Here is a 16,125-nt window from a genome sequence, read left to right as displayed (position 1 = left end):
TCTATCGCTCTTCCGCTCTCGATAGATAGTTCAACACACGCACACACACACACACACATTGGTTAAAGTTGCGTCTGGCCGCATTGTACGTGCCGTATAAATCATTTATTTTCCAACATAAATGCGTTTAATGTATGCAATGGAATTGAAATTTATTGCGTCGGCCACTGCCCACCTTTGTGCCGCCTCTGGGGCCGCCGCCTGGGCGATCAATTTGACATCCTTTGCATTGTTCGACCTAATGGCCCTCTTGCGCTGTTCCGTTTCTGGGTTGAGCTTCGGTTGGAGGAGAGCGGGATCCTCTGGGCGGGCTTAATGGCGGACGTCCAAAAAAAAAGGGGACCAAATGTGGGCCAGTAGTCGTGCGAAAATGAGCACTCGCGGGAAAATAGCCTTCGACCACACGAAGGAGCAAAACCTAGGACGAAAACGAACCTTAAGTGCTGGTGCGGAAACGTTCCTCCAGATGTATGGTATTAGTGTTGTAGTAGTTTTGTGAATTAAATAATTTTAGCCTTCACGCGCTTCACTAATACCATTGCGAGGTAACCAAAGAACCTGCATTAAACATGCTGAGGCGGATTAGCACAGAAAATGAATTTATCTTGTCCATTTCCCATTTACGCTGCGTCTTTAGTTGATAGCTTCGCATATCTCGCCCTACGCAAAATGCTTATCTCTGTAGTAAATCTCCCGCAAAATCTCATGAATAATAAACATCCATATTATTACCTTCGCAGAACATCGACCATAAGCTGAAGCTGCGCTCGAAGAAGGGACAGCTGCCGTTCGTCGAGGTCAATGGGGAGGAGATTGCCGACTCGACCATCATCATGCAGGAGCTGGCGACGCGCTACGACAAGGACCTGGACGCCGCCCTGACCCAGGAGCAGCGCAACATTGCCCACGCGATGATTTCGATGCTGGAGAACCATCTCGTCTGGGTGGTGCTGTCCTGGCGCAGCAAGAACACGGAACAGATGCTCAAGGGCTACAAGATCAACCTGCAGCACGCGCTCGGCAGCCGTCTGCCGAATGCGCTGCTGAACTTCTTCTTCAAATTCCAGTTCAGCCGCAAGGTAAGTGTTGTGTTCTGTTACTGTTGCAATCTTGTTACCGTTGCAAAACCCCGTTTTGTGTATGTATGTGTGCACCCATTCCATTTTCCGTCCATATTTGCCTGAACAATTCTACAGCGCATCCTTTAATCCTTCCCGTGCACTCATCCACAACACTCCTGCGCCAATAGATCATCCAGTAGCTACTTCGCTCGGTGAAGAATTGTAGGCCGGCGTCCTCTGCATGCATTTGTCGAACTCATAATTCTTCTGAATGTCAATAGAATTCCATGTCCATCTTGAAGAGTCTCTTGCTCCTATTCTTTCCTGCATGGATCATTAACTTACCCGTGATTGTTCTCTAGCTCTTGAGTCTTGAGACCTACCTTCAGGCGTGGAATAGAAGGTTCATATAAGCCTTTTTTTGGAGAAGTGATCCAAAGATATTCATTCCTCAATCTCACACACACGCAGAACTCTCTAACAAACGTCTGAAGCAAGCGACATGTTTCATCTGGCTCTACCTCTCTCTCAACCATACCATGTCATGTAGTGTGCACCCGTTTGTTAATCCGGAACCATCCGTCCTCTAACGTCTCTAGTGTTTCCAGGGTGCTAAAAAGGTGAAAGCTCAGGGCCTGGGCGTCCACAAGCCGGAGGAAATTGAGGAGTTCGGTCGCAAGGATCTGAAGGTGCTGTCCGAGCTGCTGGCCGATAAGCCATTCTTCTTCGGTGATGAACCCACCACGGTAAGTAGTTGTTCGGAAAGAAGGAGCAGAGTAGTACGGAGAGCTCAGAATCGGAACTACCCGGTTCCGATTATGGTGTTCGGTATCAATTCCGGAGCCGACTCCGATTTCGGAGTAGATTCTGGAGCAGATTCCGGAGTAGCCGCCGGTGCTGACTCCAATTCCGGAATCGGCCCCGGAATTGTAATTGGCTCGGGAATCGTAATCAGCTCCGGAATCGGAATCAGAATGGATTCCAGAATCAGAGTCAGTTCTAGAATTGAAATCAGAGGTTATAGAAACGAAATCAATCCTGGAATTTTGATAAGAATAGATCGTTACAAATAATTTTGGGTTCTTGGTGGCTATCGAAACAATCGTAGCTGCATAGGAACCAAACGCCTATTTCCATGAAGATATCGAATTCGAATTTGATTCCGGTACCGATTCTCATTATAGAGCCGATTCCGAAACCGGTTCCTAAGACGATTCCGATTCTCGAGTCGTATTCGATTCCGGATTCGAGTTCGATTCCAGATTCGAATCCAATTTCGTATCTGATTTCTGTTTCGATTCTGGAGCCGGACAAATTTCGGACCTACTATCCGGAATCGATTACACAAAAAATCGGAGCTAGTCAAAATCGATCCCGACAAAAACCTCATGTTTTCCATCACTAGAGAAGAGGCGTTTTGGAACTCTTCAGTAGAAATATTCAATGATTGTAATGTCCATTCCTTCCTCTCTCTCTCCCCCAATTCCAGCTCGACTGTGTTGCATTCTCCGTGTTGGCCCAAATTCACTTCATTCTGGACGAGGTTAAGTACGGTCTGAAGGAGTTCATGCAGGAGAACTGCCCGAACCTGGTGGGACACGTTTCGCGGATCAAGGAGCGCTGCTTCCCCGACTGGGAGGACATCTGCACCAAGCTGGATCTGAACGCGCACATCCCGAAACCAGAGTAAGTGTGTGTGTGTGTGTAGGCGCTGTAGGGAAGTCGCCTGTTTCATAGCCTAACTGACCACCTAACGTGTTTCATCCATCCACAGGCCGGAAACCAAGGAAAACAAGGAAGGTGCTGACACGGAAAAGACCGCCGAACAGGACAAGAACGAGTCGGAAAAGGAGCTCGAGAAGGACAACTCGAACGAGAAGTCCGAAAAGAAGGAGGAACCCGAGAAGGTGGTGGAGGAGAATAAAGAGAAAGAGGAGGCAGCCGCCAAATAAGGTGGTTAGGGAGCGGTGAAAGCTAGAGAGCGGCCACATTAAATAATGCACAGCAGCAAACAACAGCAACAGCAGCAGCAGCAGCAGCAACAAGAAGCGAGGAAGCACTATTGCTTTTTTACAACTATTCTACTGAAACAAGCCGTCAGCTAAATTAAGAAATATATATATAGTGTGACGTGCTTCCGTAACAAAAAAAAACAGCAACAAAACATCCACCAACTTCTCCGAATCGAAAAAAAAGAAAAGAAAAATCTCGCCGGAGAAGTCGATACAATTCCACCTACTCTTTATGCAAGGATATATTATTTTGTAGAAACAACAAAACAAAACAAAACAAAAAAAAACTCTAGAAAGGAAATTCTTACGATGGAAGTACACGTACGTGTGCAACCGGCAACCACTAATCGTATAGTGGCGAGTGTGAAAGCGGGGGGCTGCGAGTGTTGTGCTGCGGTTAGTTTTGTAACGCGCGCGCAGCAGGAAGAAAATGCAAATGGGGAGGGAAAGGGAATGTTTTGTTTTTCCTTTCGATTGTTTATTCGATATTATTTGTGTTTTTCGTCCCTTTTTTATACATATATAAAAAAGCTATGAAAGAAGCCGCAGAAGCAGAAGGAGGAAACGATTGTTTTTCGCGTTTATGAATATAGAGTTTTTCCTTCCCTTGTTCTTTTCCTTTCTCCGTTCCATCGCATGCGTATCAATTTCCACATTAATCTTATATCCCTTTTCGGTTTCGCCAGCGGCATAAAGAGAGAAATGGAAAAAGGGTGAAATTTAATTGAATATTATAATAGAGGAAGAACACAAAAACAAACAGATCAAACTCAGAAAATCAGAAGGAAATGGATACGAAAGAAGAACAAGAAGAAGACCAAAAGAGGAAAGAACAAACGAAAGGAAAGGAAGCGAATGTGCCAGCATGATGATGATAACCACAGAGAGAAAGGATAATAAAACACACATGCAAGTAGGAAAGTGAAATAAGATAAAGAAGAGATGCGACGGAGTAGGCAAAAAAATAGAAAGAAGAAGAGGTTTGGAAAAAAAAGGAAGAGACACCACACCAGAAGCGAAGTAAAGCGAATGGGAGGAAGCAGCAGCAGCAGTAGCAGTTTGCGAAATTGGAAAACCCGTAAACGGAAATGGCCACTGCCGAGTAGTGTTTTGCGTTTCGCGCGAAGGTTGTCTCCTTCCCGCGCAAAAAAAAATATATAGAAATTAATCGTATTAAGTAAAACGAAAATTAAAGAAAAACAAAAAAACAAACACACGCTAAAGTGAAGTGAAGAAGAGAGAGAGAGAGAGAGAGAGTGAGAGTGCAAGAGATGGAAATGGATTGTGTGTGTTTGTGTTAGTAGCTCAGTTGCATAAAGCAAATGGCAGCAAACACATCGAAAGTTCTCAAAAAACAGCGACGGTGTGAAAAGCGCAGGCAAGCGGAACGACGGAACGGCGTGCAAGCAACACACAGGAATAGATATGCATACAATACTCAAAAACTTTTCATTTGTGTAAAGATTTTTTGCAGGCGATAACATAAGTGTAGAACTCAAAGGAAGAGCAAAATACGTAGGTAATGAAAAAGGACAAACACAGTAACAAACAAAACAAACAAAAAAAGTCAAATAAACCTTTCGTCTGTTCAGTATTTTCGCTGAACAGAAAACGACGAATGCGACACACGACTCAACGACGAACCCACTCCGGCGGGAGTATGATGGGGTATGATGAATCTCGTTTTGGTGATGATGATGTTTGCGAGGTGTGTGGTTTGTGTGGTGTGATTGCCGCTGTTTTGTTCGAACGGAGTAAGTTGAGCATGAGAAACGAGCGAAAAGAGAAGGGAATATGGAGCGGTAGTGGAGTTGGCTAGCTAGAAACGTGTTTCTACTGTTTGTAGTTATTTTTCTCCCCCCTTTTGGCGCCTTTTGTTTTCCCGCCCTCGGATGCAGGGGTTGTGGTTGGCTTCGTATGCTTTCTGCATGATTAGAGTTTTTTTTTCAATTCGAAATAACTTTTTCAGGTCCTTACCTTTAATGCATCCACCTTTCTCATGCGCTTCACCATTCTCTCTCTCTCTCTCATGCGAGCTTTTAGTGTGTTTAACGAGACGCGGATATTTAGGGAGAATGCAGGTACACGAAAATTATGTTCCGCGAGCGAGCGATATTAGTAATTTGTAGAATTGCTACTTGATTTTTTTTATATATATTTTCTTATATATTTTATATTTATAGAAATATTTTTATTGCAACACACGCACACGCAAACATTCACACACACAGAACCACATAAAAAAAACGTAAAGGTAATGTATAATAAAAGCGCAAAACTATTGCCTTTTGCCGAACCTCCCCGTGCGTTTGTCGGACGGTAATAGTGTATGACGTACGCAAGTCTGAACTGAAGTTTTAAAGATTCCGCACAAGAACAAATCACCAAGAACTATAGTATATGCATCTCTTTTTGGAGAGAAGCATAAGAGAACTCGGAGGGGAGATGTTTTGAGTTTTCACGAGAAGATGACCTTTTCGCGTTTTTGTGTGTGTGTTTTGATCGTATTTTTTGTAGCTTTCTGTACTTTGTTTCGTCTCGCTTTTTTATATTTTTCTTTCTGGGCATCACCGTGTGTCCGGTGTGAATCCGCTTTTATAGCTCGTAATTATCTCATATGACTGCAATGACGTTAACGGTTTGCAATTTAAAATAGTTCAGTTTTAGGTTAAAGTGGCGCATAGGAGAAAAGGTGTAGAGCGATGGAAAGGCGAGTCCTTGTAGCTTATATTCACTATCATCCCCCAACCCTTCCCCCCCCCCCCCCCCGCTGTGTCTGTTTTTAGTTTTTAGTGTTTCTGTCTGTGCTTTTGTAAAACGAACCGTGTACAATGTAGCAGGGTCTCTTTCTCAGTTGCGTGAGTTGTGTCACTTTTGTGGACACGGTACAAGAATAGGGCGGGGACAGGTGGTTAGATATTTTGTGCGATGAAAATTGGAAATTTTTTTGTAAATGTTTATAACGTACCAGAATATGTTGAATATGTGTATGTGTCCGTATGGTTGAGATTCTTCACACGAGATTTAGTCAGTGGGATGGAGTGGCGAAGCGGAGAACTGAAAGTTAGGACGCGTTTGGTACGAGTGAAAGTACGGCCGAGAGATATTTGGGGAACGGGTTGGCAAACAGTGAAAGAATAAAAATAAAACTGGGAGACCGCTCCTTTGCGGGACGTTTGTTGTTCCGTAGCAGGAAGACGACAAAACGCTTCTCTTGACAGAGAACGAGAACGCCACCAGACGCCATCAGGAATTTTTGACGAAACATTAAAATCATAAAGCGTAAATCAAACAAATCTCATTCACTCTCGCTCACTGTCTCTCTCTCTCTCCCTCCGCAAATAGGAAACAAACGAAAAATCATTTTGAAAATTAGTGTGAACTGAAGAAGCTAATGAAATTGTAGAGCAAAATGCAAAGAATCAGAAACAAGGCGAAAAATAATCCCACAAGAGAATACCAGCCCCTCCTCCTCCCCCCCCCCTAACAACTTTATATGAAACAAAAAATGCATACACATACTACCACGTACATTACACATTCAACCATACATCCCCATATAAATGCGTACATTTAGGCGTAAATATTTCCGGTGAACATCCAGCATTCAGTAAACCAAACATGAACGGAAAAATGAAAGGAAATAAATTGATATGAACCACGACTACAATCAAATGGTGTGTGTCCGAGATGTGTTACATGTTGGCTAACAAGTGTTTGTAGAAAGCAAAGGTTGGTATAGCTTTTCTTACCATTTGTTATACACTTTATTTCTGTTTCCTTTAAATACTGTTTTGTTTTAAAGTTAATTAGTATGATCTAACCCAGAGGCGGATTTATCCAACTGGGGCCCTAAGCAGAGGATCAAAATGGGACGTCTAGTTTCCTTAAATATCCCAAAAATGTATCAATATCAGCAAACATTACATTGTTCGCATTTTTTAAGATTTTTTTTACAAATACCAAATACATAATCCTGAATAAGAATCTTTTATATTGAACTGAATCAACCACAAAGAATTGATAAAGTATCGCACTCCAGACTTTCCAAATTTCTGGAAAGTCTTTTTCCAGACAGTTCTGTTCTAGTTGGTTTAGCTTGACTCAGTTCAGCAGTTCAGTTCAGATCTTACCCAATTTGCCCTCTGTAACAACCTGACTATTGGTCTAGTACACCTTAAAAGTATAGTTGGAAAGCCTAAAAAAATACCGCATTTTACTCCTTTGTGCTCATTTGTATTTGTAAAGAATATTTTGCAATTCATTTGTTTGCTCAATCATTGTTATGAGAGATGAAAGCGACCGCACAAAGTTTGTGTGATTTACTGTTTCGCAGACACATAAAAGTTGCCTAAAATCCAAGTATCCGACAATGATTATCCTGTACTTGCGTATTTGTAGAATTGTTGTCCTAGCAATCGAGACTATCGACGAAGTTTTTCAAAAAAAAAAAAAATTAACGTCCCATGAGCTTCTTCATGCTTTATTATAATGAGAAGTTATTTGTATTGCCAAAGAGTACGAAAGTGTGTTTAGTTTTTCTAAGCCTTCAAAAATTTTCTCCAAAATTCGTTGCTATAAACGTTGTCAACTAATTCCACGCACTTACTTATAGGAATGTACTTCAGTGAAATCTCCCTGAAGTGAATCTTCAAGGGACCGTCAGCTTAGAGAGATATTCATGTTGAGGAAAACTAATGAAAGTGTTGCTATGAAGTATCCAAGAATCCATGAGAAAAACCTGGCAACCTTAGACCAATATTTTTGTAAACTGTCTTTCAAAATTCATCTTAGAGAAATTGGACTTTCAAATTGCATATGCAACTTAGAGAATATTCGCCTTAGGGAGATATGCATCTTGAAGAGACATCAAATGTATGGATATTGACGGGACCGTCAAAATATTCATCTTAAAGACTCATCCTGAAGAGACTACATCTTAGAGAGAATGATTTAGAAAGCCGTACTTGTTCTGACGCAATACGATACGATTTAGCCAAAATGTATGGGACTCGACAGTCGCATACGTTAACGCAGCTAATAACTGATGTTTTTTAGGTTAAATTATTACCAGTGCAGTTTTGCGCGTAGCTGAACTATCATTTTATTTAAAAACTCAAAAAGGTATGTAGAGAAAGTAATTTCGCATTTGCTGTAAAACAGGCTTGTGCGGGCCAGTACCAATTCGGAATAAAAAAAATAAAAACATGTTTAGCAACGTTGGACACAACTGGAAAACATTACAGAGTTTTACAAGTCACTATTGAATGTGCACATTAGCATTCACCTCCTCCAAGATGTTTTTCAACAGCTGTCAAACGCTGTATTTGCTACAAAAATGAAATTTCAGTTCTTAAACATGATTTTCAACACATCACAAAGAACTGTCAAACACTACACAGCATGAGATGTGTTAAAAATCATAGTTAAGAAATTAAAAATTATTATGATGGAAATGAAATGTAAGATCGATGTGGATAAACATCTTGCACGCGGTGAATAACAACGTTTACCGCGCGGCTACATGAGGTGAAATATACAGCGAAATGAACTATTTGACAGGTGAAATATCTGACAGGTACAGCTAAAGGGTTGGGGGAGATACAACATTCTCTTTCGAAATTCACTTAAAAATAATATTTTCTTGAGCAGAACATTCCTTAATTAGAAGAATTTATGAACTGTTGACTGAAAATTGACGAAGTGCTCGATATTGAAGTTATTTAATGGATTTAATTAGGATTTTGTGCACGTTATTTGTTTACATTGCACATCAGCTGATTGCTGTGATGTTTAAGGCAGCGGTCTAATGTTGTTGCGCGCAACATTGTTGCTCGGAAACATATCGCTGAGGTGGTCTATGAATGTTGCTGGCAACATTTCGCTTTGACCTTGTTTAGCGTAAAAAATTAGCCAATTCACAGCTCAGAGTTTATTTTTTACCATTCACTTGTTGAATAAAGTGTTAAAAAAAAATATATACACCAAAAATTGTATTATAAATGCAAAAATTCCAAATTTAGCGGATGTCAACAAAACGCTCACTGCTGCTGTGTCATTTCATACACCCGATTACTATGACCAAGGTAAATGGAAAATGTTGCCAGACAAAAATCAAATTGGTTTGAATTTGGCCGGCAACAAAGTTGCGCTAGCTGTCAAAATCCATACATTTTGCCAGCAACAATGTTGCGCGCAACAAGATTAGACCAGTGCCTAATCCGTCAGATATTTCGCCTGCCGAATAGTTCATTTCACTGTATATTTCACCTCATGTGGCCTCGCGGTTACATTCGAAATTGACTTGGAAACCCTGTAACAATGTTTACATTCGAAACTGACTAGGCAAACCCTGCATGTGGGTTTGTTTCAAAGTGGGTAGATAGGAGGTGTCGTCATGTAGAACATTTGGCCATTAAGGCTTTAGAAAAAAAATCACAAAACCAGGATCGACGGCAGTTGGTGGAGGAGGTGTCGGCAAATGCGACAAGTGCTGCTGGTTATGGGTTTGATAAAAGATAAATGTAAACAATTCTTTTATCAAACCCATAACCAGCAGCACCACCAGCATAAAAAAATTGTTTAGTACAAAAAAATGTATTTTGCAACCACACATCATAAATCGGCATTTTCACGTTATATTATATCGACGGCTAAATATCAAACTGAATCTCAACATGCCAAACGCAAAGAAGACACCTCCTCTCTTTTCCACGTTGGGTTTGTTTGAGTCGGATATCGTGTTTGATTGCTGCCAGAGCGCCGCCTCAATTCTCCGCTTCAAACGTCAACGCGAGCTAGGGAATGAACAGCAGTACTCAACCAGCAGTCATAAACACAGCGAAACGGGTAACCGCTCACCGCCACACTGTGCACATCTTGACCATTTTTCCACTCTACGTATCTGTCAGTTCGGTGCCGTTTGTTTGTTTTGTTTCATTTCAAAAGGTAACCTCACGGCGGACGGACGGACGCTGTCACTGTCTCACGGTGGTTTTCCGCTGGAAAGAAGGCTAAAAAATCGTTGAAAGAGTGTTGTGAATTGCAGTGTTTGCCCCCGAACAAAGGGGTGCGCGCGTGCTCGTGTTGTTATTGTGTGGGTTTTGATTGGATGCAAGTAAAGCGAGCCTTTCGCGCCTCCCCAGACACACTCACAATCGCAGTATGCCGTCCGGTAGGGGTCGGTGGTGAGCCAACCCCAGGGGGAAACGGAACGAAACCCTGCTGCCCTGTAGGTTGTGCAGCGAAGCAGCGATAGAGCGAGCGAGATAGAGCGTGTATGTGTGTGTGTGTATGTGAGGAAGCGGGTCTCCTCCGCCGGGGAGAGCATTAGGGCGCACAGCAAAAGATAAAATGAAATAAAGCTGCAAAGAATAGTGCGTGCGTGCGTGTGCCCGTGTGTGTGTGTGTGTCCTGTGTCCGTGTTTGTTGTGTGAATATTACACCAGCATCGCTAAATTGCGGGCGAAAGAGGTAAAAGGATGCGTTTGCGGGCGGTGGGCAAATCACTGCTGCAGTTGTGTGTTGCTGCTGAGTAACAGTAGTAACAGTAGGCGCGTGGTGTGTGCGGTGCCGATGATGCTGTGTATCATCATCCGTTGCTAGTCGGTGTCAGTCGTTGATGGTGTGCGAGTGCGTTTGTGCGTGGTGTGGTTTTTTTTTGCACCCTGCCTTTGCGCGCGTGTTGATTACAACCACCAGAGAGATCTGTGTGCTGTGCTGTGGTGCTGCTGCTGCTGCCGCTCGTAAAAGCATCAGCATAAAAGATTAGCTACGCGAGGCGGTGTGCACATACACAGTACTAACTGGCCGCCTCTCGACGGGTGTGTTGGGCGTGTGCGTTTTGTATGCGTGTGTGTGTTCCGCGTAGGCGGGTAAAAATTGGCGAGAAGGATTTCTCTTCCTCCCTGCTGCGGTGCGGAAAGTGTGGAAAAAACACCTGCAACGATAAGTAAGATTTTGCGGGTGGTGCGTGTGCCTGTGTGGATGTGCGAATCACCCACTTTCGGCAGCTTGGTGTGTGTGTGTGTGTGTTTGTGTGCTGCAAGTTTCAACCGGTCTCGGTAGAAAGGATGAAAAATTAGTCGGTCTGTGGGGGCGACTCAGCAAAAAAGGAAATCACCAACCCGGAAGTGGTGCGGTGCTGCGTTGCCTGGGTTTCAGTGCGTGCGATTGTTACTGCGTCTGTGTGTGTGTGTGTCTGTTTGTACGGTGAACGGGAAGAACGTTCGTGACGGCAACCGGCGGGTGGAGACCGGTTTTTCATCCCATTTTTCGCATCGGACCCCCATACGAGGAGTATTTTAGCAACGGATCAAAGATGAGCGACATCAGCGTGGACTATGGGGCGCTCCCGGACGATGTCCGGGAAAAGTTGGCCGAGCTCGAGTTGGAACTTTCAGAAGGTAAGGATGGGCCTTGTTACGTGAGGAGTCGATTTTTCTATTTTATATTTTAATAGAAGAATTAATGTAGCATTTATTTTCGTTTAAATGGGAAAAGTACAATCACAAACCCTGATCGAAATTGGAGCCGAAAATCCTTGCCCATCAAGCCAGAGAAAAGCGGTCCTTTCGTGTGTGTATGTGTGCGTTTGCGTGTGCCATGGGAGAAAATTTGCAGACGGATCGATATTTTAGTGTCAACTTTTGTTTCTCTCTCTCTCTCTCTGCCTCTCGTCTACTCAGCGGTTCTCCCAGTGCCGGCAACACACTCTCTCGCCTGTTATCTCTCTCAATCTCTCCTGCAAAATCAAAGCCACCCTTGTCCACCCCCTTTTTGCAGGACTAGTATCCTTCCTGTAGCTGTGTGCGTTTAAGCAGTGCCAAGGACCTGCGAGATTGGAACCGGGCGCCGGAGCACTTGTTTCACTGTTAACTCGCAACTAGCAAAGCAGGCTAGGAACGGGGGAGGTGAAAATGTGTCCTGGGTGGTGAAAAAGTAAAGGGAAATACAGAGAGAGGAGAGAGAGTGTAGTACATTTTCACCACGTCGCCGTCTTGGGAGGGAGAGAGCGACTGATCCTTTTTTGGTGGTGAATGGGATTTTCCTATTTTCTCGTCTGGCTTGAGTCGCTTGAGAGACTGATTAAAAAAAACGGTATTGTGGTGTTCGTGTTCTGATGTTTTTCTTCTTCTTCTCACCACTACTGTCATTTTGCTCATTTTCGCCGGTAGTCGTTTTCACTTTTTCTTTCCGGGGTTTTTTTATGTTTCAGTTTCTGCTTTGCTTAGTTTGCAAGTTTGCATCTGTGCAGGATGTGTATCGGCTTGATCGTCTGCTGAATTATGCAAATTGATCGAATGCTTTTACATTGCGTTTCACAATTGTGTTTGATTCTAACGACACTTAAGCGTCCTTGAGATAAGTTTTAAAAAATGTATCCTTGAGGATTTGTTTATGATGAGAGACGGTACCGGTTTGATTTTAAATTACGGACAGCTTCAAACTCCGGACATTCAGGATGTTTTTATTGAATTTCTTCATATCGGGTTCCTGGCCAATGCCGACTTCACTACAATTCCTTATTACTCTGGTCCAGATGCGTTGAAGTACATCGGAATCAATTTTTAGAAGTAATTATCAACGTGAAAACAACAGCGTTTTTTATCATATTGTACTCTGATTTTTGGGAATTTGATGTTTGAACCTTATAGGAAGTGATAAACTAAAACAGTATAGTGTGTATGTGATTGTGAAGATACTAGACGAACTTTTGAGGCTATCCGGAATTTGATCCAAACCATCCTTAATATGAAACATGAGCTCCAAACTGTTCGGAATATGATTCAAAATATCCTAACAATTTCTTTATTGCAAAGTTTCGAGTAAAATTATCAGAATCCTTTAATTTTGTCTTCAAAAGCAAAGGTTCTAGTGCTTGGGACAAGTGCTTTATGCAGAGATATGACAGAATAAATTTGAAATAGTAAGAAGGTATGACATGTCAACAATGCCTTAAGTATCCGTAATTCGAAGCAATGCGGTATAAAACGTTATCTTCAATTATCAAGTCACTCAAAAACATTATGCAGACTACAACATGCTTGAGAAGTCTGCTCAAAGTTCCTTAAAAGTTAATAATTGTGTTATAGTTTCTTCATATGTTTTTAATATTTTTACTTCAAAGTTCATGAATTACAAAATATACAAAATCAAAGATGTTTTTTCTAGCTTTTATTGTTCCTTAGTATATGTTTTTTTCTTTCATAAATGTATGGTTTGATGTCCAAAATAGACTAGAAATGACATGACGAATAGAGTAGACGATTCCAAAAAGCACAGGACCTCTATTACATCAAAAGAATATAAGTAGGTTGCTTAACATTTTATGTCATGCAAATGTTACTGACTATTATGACTATCTTTCGAAATTGATAAGCTTAAAATTTAAAAATTTCGTCTTCGTTTTTTGATGCTCTGCTATCAAAAATATTTACCAACCAACTAAGTAAAAGCATTCCCGCTGGAGTTGCAATTTTTCGACTGCAGCGAAGGAAGGAACATCCTCGGAATAGGAATTCATATCCTCGCTTTTTAAGCTGTGAGCTTTGCCGCCTGCTCTACCAAATGCGTCCACCAACCTCTCGAGATGAGATGACATTCTACGCAAACTTCTCCACCACTTGGTTGACGAAAACTGCACCCCAAGCGGTAGAGCAATGGTGCGGTGTTGGTTGCAGCGGAGGAAAATCGCACTGTGGCCGGAAATTGTTGAGAACAAAAGTGCTTCCACCCCCCCTCCCCCCTTCGGAGTGTCGTGGCGTGGCAGCCGTAAACACAACTCTCTAATTGGAGTCTGTAGCGAGATGTGCGAAAAGCAGGAAGCGCAAAGGTCACCGTCACCATGGTCTGTCCCGTTCTTCGTGTCGTCCGGGTCGTGGCGTGTCGGTAGAGTTTGTAGTTGGTTCGCGCTCGCGACGAAAGGAAAGGATCGGGGTGTGTGTCCTGAGGCGTTTTGGAAGTATTGACAGAGAGACGGAATGATGCAAAACTCAACACGGGGCGAATTCTCACCAGTGCAAGGAAGAATTTTGTATGAAACATGAATGCTTTCTTTTGCTACCTCGTGTGAACAATGTTTGTGAAGTAGAAATTGATTAACTTAATGCTTCAAAACCTTTTTTTAAAGGATCTGAAAGGTTTAAAATGATCTTAGTGCCTTAATGCATAGGATCAAAGGATCTGAGCTTTTAATAGAAGTTAATCTTCCTGAAACAATCCAAAGTAGCAAAATAATCTTGAAATATGTTCACAAAAAACTACCCAATGAATTTCCATTGAAATTTTTGTTGAATTTAATTAGCTTTGAAGTTTAAATTCGTCTACAAATAGCGTCAATCATCTCCAAAAAACCATTTTCACCTATTCAAAGGTCAACCGATATCTATTTCAAAACGAATCTACTTCCACTGTACACCGGACTAAATCATCAACCACTGAACTGCTGCGTCAAAACAGTCGCCCATCTCTCCTACACTCTTGCTGTCTGCTAGTTAAGAAGGAGCGAAGTGCACCGATGGGTAAACATTGCCTCCCCGAGTCTGGTTCCATTGCGAAAGAGTGCATCCCTCTGTGGCGTGTCCGCACCTCCGAAAACTCCCCAGACAACACACAGACACACACACACACACAGACGGCAGATGCAATTGCTATGGTATGCTGTTTTCCGCAAAAGGCTCCAACACACAATGAGCTGCAGCGAAGACACAGAATTGGAAGGGAGAGAGAGAGAGCACACAGGGTAAGATTGTTGCGATAATGACTGTTTGTCTGACGCGGAAGATGAAGACGACGAGAGAAGATTATGTGTGTGTGTGTGCAGTGCACGGTCGTCGCTGAACGATGAGCTTAAAATGGGGGAAATAGAGAGCAAAACCCTTCGCAGCAGGCGCATAACACAGCATAACACACGTCTCGTCTCGGGGCTGCATTATCTCGTCGTTATTGTCGTCTTGCCAACGGAGCCAGTCTCGCGCTTAGCAGAAGCAGCAGCAGCATCCTTCGCCAGCGAGCTGCTGTGTACGGACGGGCGGGAATTGAGTGGGCTCTTCTAGATTTTTGCAGGCACACACTCGGTGTATCCATCCATCCATCCATCCACCGTCTCATTGTCGTCATCTTTCAACCTTCCGCTGTGTCTGTTTTGGTAGTGGTGGTAGTGTGATGCCCTCCGCAGCATCACACGTTTGAGCGGTACGCGTGCGCATTCGTCCCACGGCAGCAGCGGCAGCACCAAACAGTAGTGTGCTGCACGTCCGGAGGCCATTTACTCGGTGTCTGCCGGGACCCGACCACCTGCCCCCAAAAACGATTGCGAACCCATTGGAGTCGGCCGGGCGGTAATGTGACTGTGATCGTATTCGACAGATCGCTCCGAACCTCTGCCAGCAGCATCCATAATAATAATAAAAAAAAAAGTTGAAGGCAATTCCGTTGCGGGCGCGAGTGAGTGGGGCCCCTGGAGCCGCCGACACTGAAGAAACATAATAATTTCCTCTCTGACACACCGCCGTGCGATGGATGATGATGATGATGGTGATGGTGGTACGCACTTGGTTTCGCATGCGGTCAACCGAGCCTACACCGGGTGGACAACCCGATTAGAGCAGCAGCAGCTGGGTCAGCTCGGGGCGTGTGTGTGTGTGAGTGTTTCTTTCTTTTAGGTGTCTTTATCCTTGAGAGGGTGCGCTGTTGATGTCGAGACACACACAGACAGCAATAGCAGTTGGTGCGATGTTGGGGACGTTTATTGGTTTTACCTTGAAGAAATGCGGCGCACCGGTCAGGTTGGTCCGGCTCTCTGCAGATCAGCGAAAAAAGTTGATGAGTGCACAGATTCTTAACGCGTAACGCGCAAAATACGTTCCGGGGGGCGAGACCTTGTACTGGAGGCGATGGCGGTAACGGTGTGGTGTGTGTATTTGCTGTAATGCAAGATCCGGACTTATTAGCGAAGCACTTGAAGGAATTCTTCATGCTGGCTGGCCTGAGGTACCGTGACACCGTGCTGAGAATGCATCTTTGTTTCCCATGAACTACAAGGATGTATG

At 43.3% G+C, this 16,125-nt stretch overlaps 2 protein-coding genes across 12 annotated transcripts in view; both read left to right on the top strand.

The window, feature by feature from the left end:
• LOC1270603 (failed axon connections) overlaps positions 1–4,688 on the top strand; it is a 52,120-nt gene extending 47,432 nt beyond the window's left edge. For 3 of the 6 annotated variants that reach the window (XM_061653317.1, XM_061653314.1, XM_061653315.1), the window contains exons 3-6: positions 741–1,079; positions 1,670–1,807; positions 2,551–2,747; positions 2,836–4,688. In XM_061653317.1, the coding sequence (XP_061509301.1) occupies positions 741–1,079; positions 1,670–1,807; positions 2,551–2,747; positions 2,836–3,013 (852 nt within the window). In that variant the 3' untranslated portion in view covers positions 3,014–4,688. Of the gene's footprint in view, positions 1–740; positions 1,080–1,660; positions 1,808–2,550; positions 2,748–2,835 lie in introns of all 6 variants that reach the window. The other 3 variants (XM_061653311.1, XM_061653312.1, XM_061653313.1) reach the window with 1 other exon arrangement.
• Positions 1–16,125, top strand: part of LOC1270605 (disco-interacting protein 2) — a 199,555-nt gene that overhangs the window by 44,964 nt on the left and 138,466 nt on the right. For 5 of the 6 annotated variants that reach the window (XM_061653303.1, XM_061653302.1, XM_061653301.1 and 2 more), the window contains exon 1: positions 9,910–11,478. The exons of the other annotated variant lie outside the window; for it this stretch is intronic. In XM_061653303.1, the coding sequence (XP_061509287.1) occupies positions 11,394–11,478 (85 nt within the window). In that variant the 5' untranslated portion in view covers positions 9,910–11,393. Of the gene's footprint in view, positions 1–9,909; positions 11,479–16,125 lie in introns of those variants that run through there. 6 annotated transcript variants of the gene reach the window in all.

Source organism: Anopheles gambiae, chromosome 3, assembly GCF_943734735.2.
Source record: "Anopheles gambiae chromosome 3, idAnoGambNW_F1_1, whole genome shotgun sequence".
NCBI classification, from domain to species: Eukaryota; Metazoa; Arthropoda; class Insecta; order Diptera; family Culicidae; genus Anopheles; species Anopheles gambiae.
This window is presented reverse-complemented; position numbering and strand designations above follow the sequence as displayed.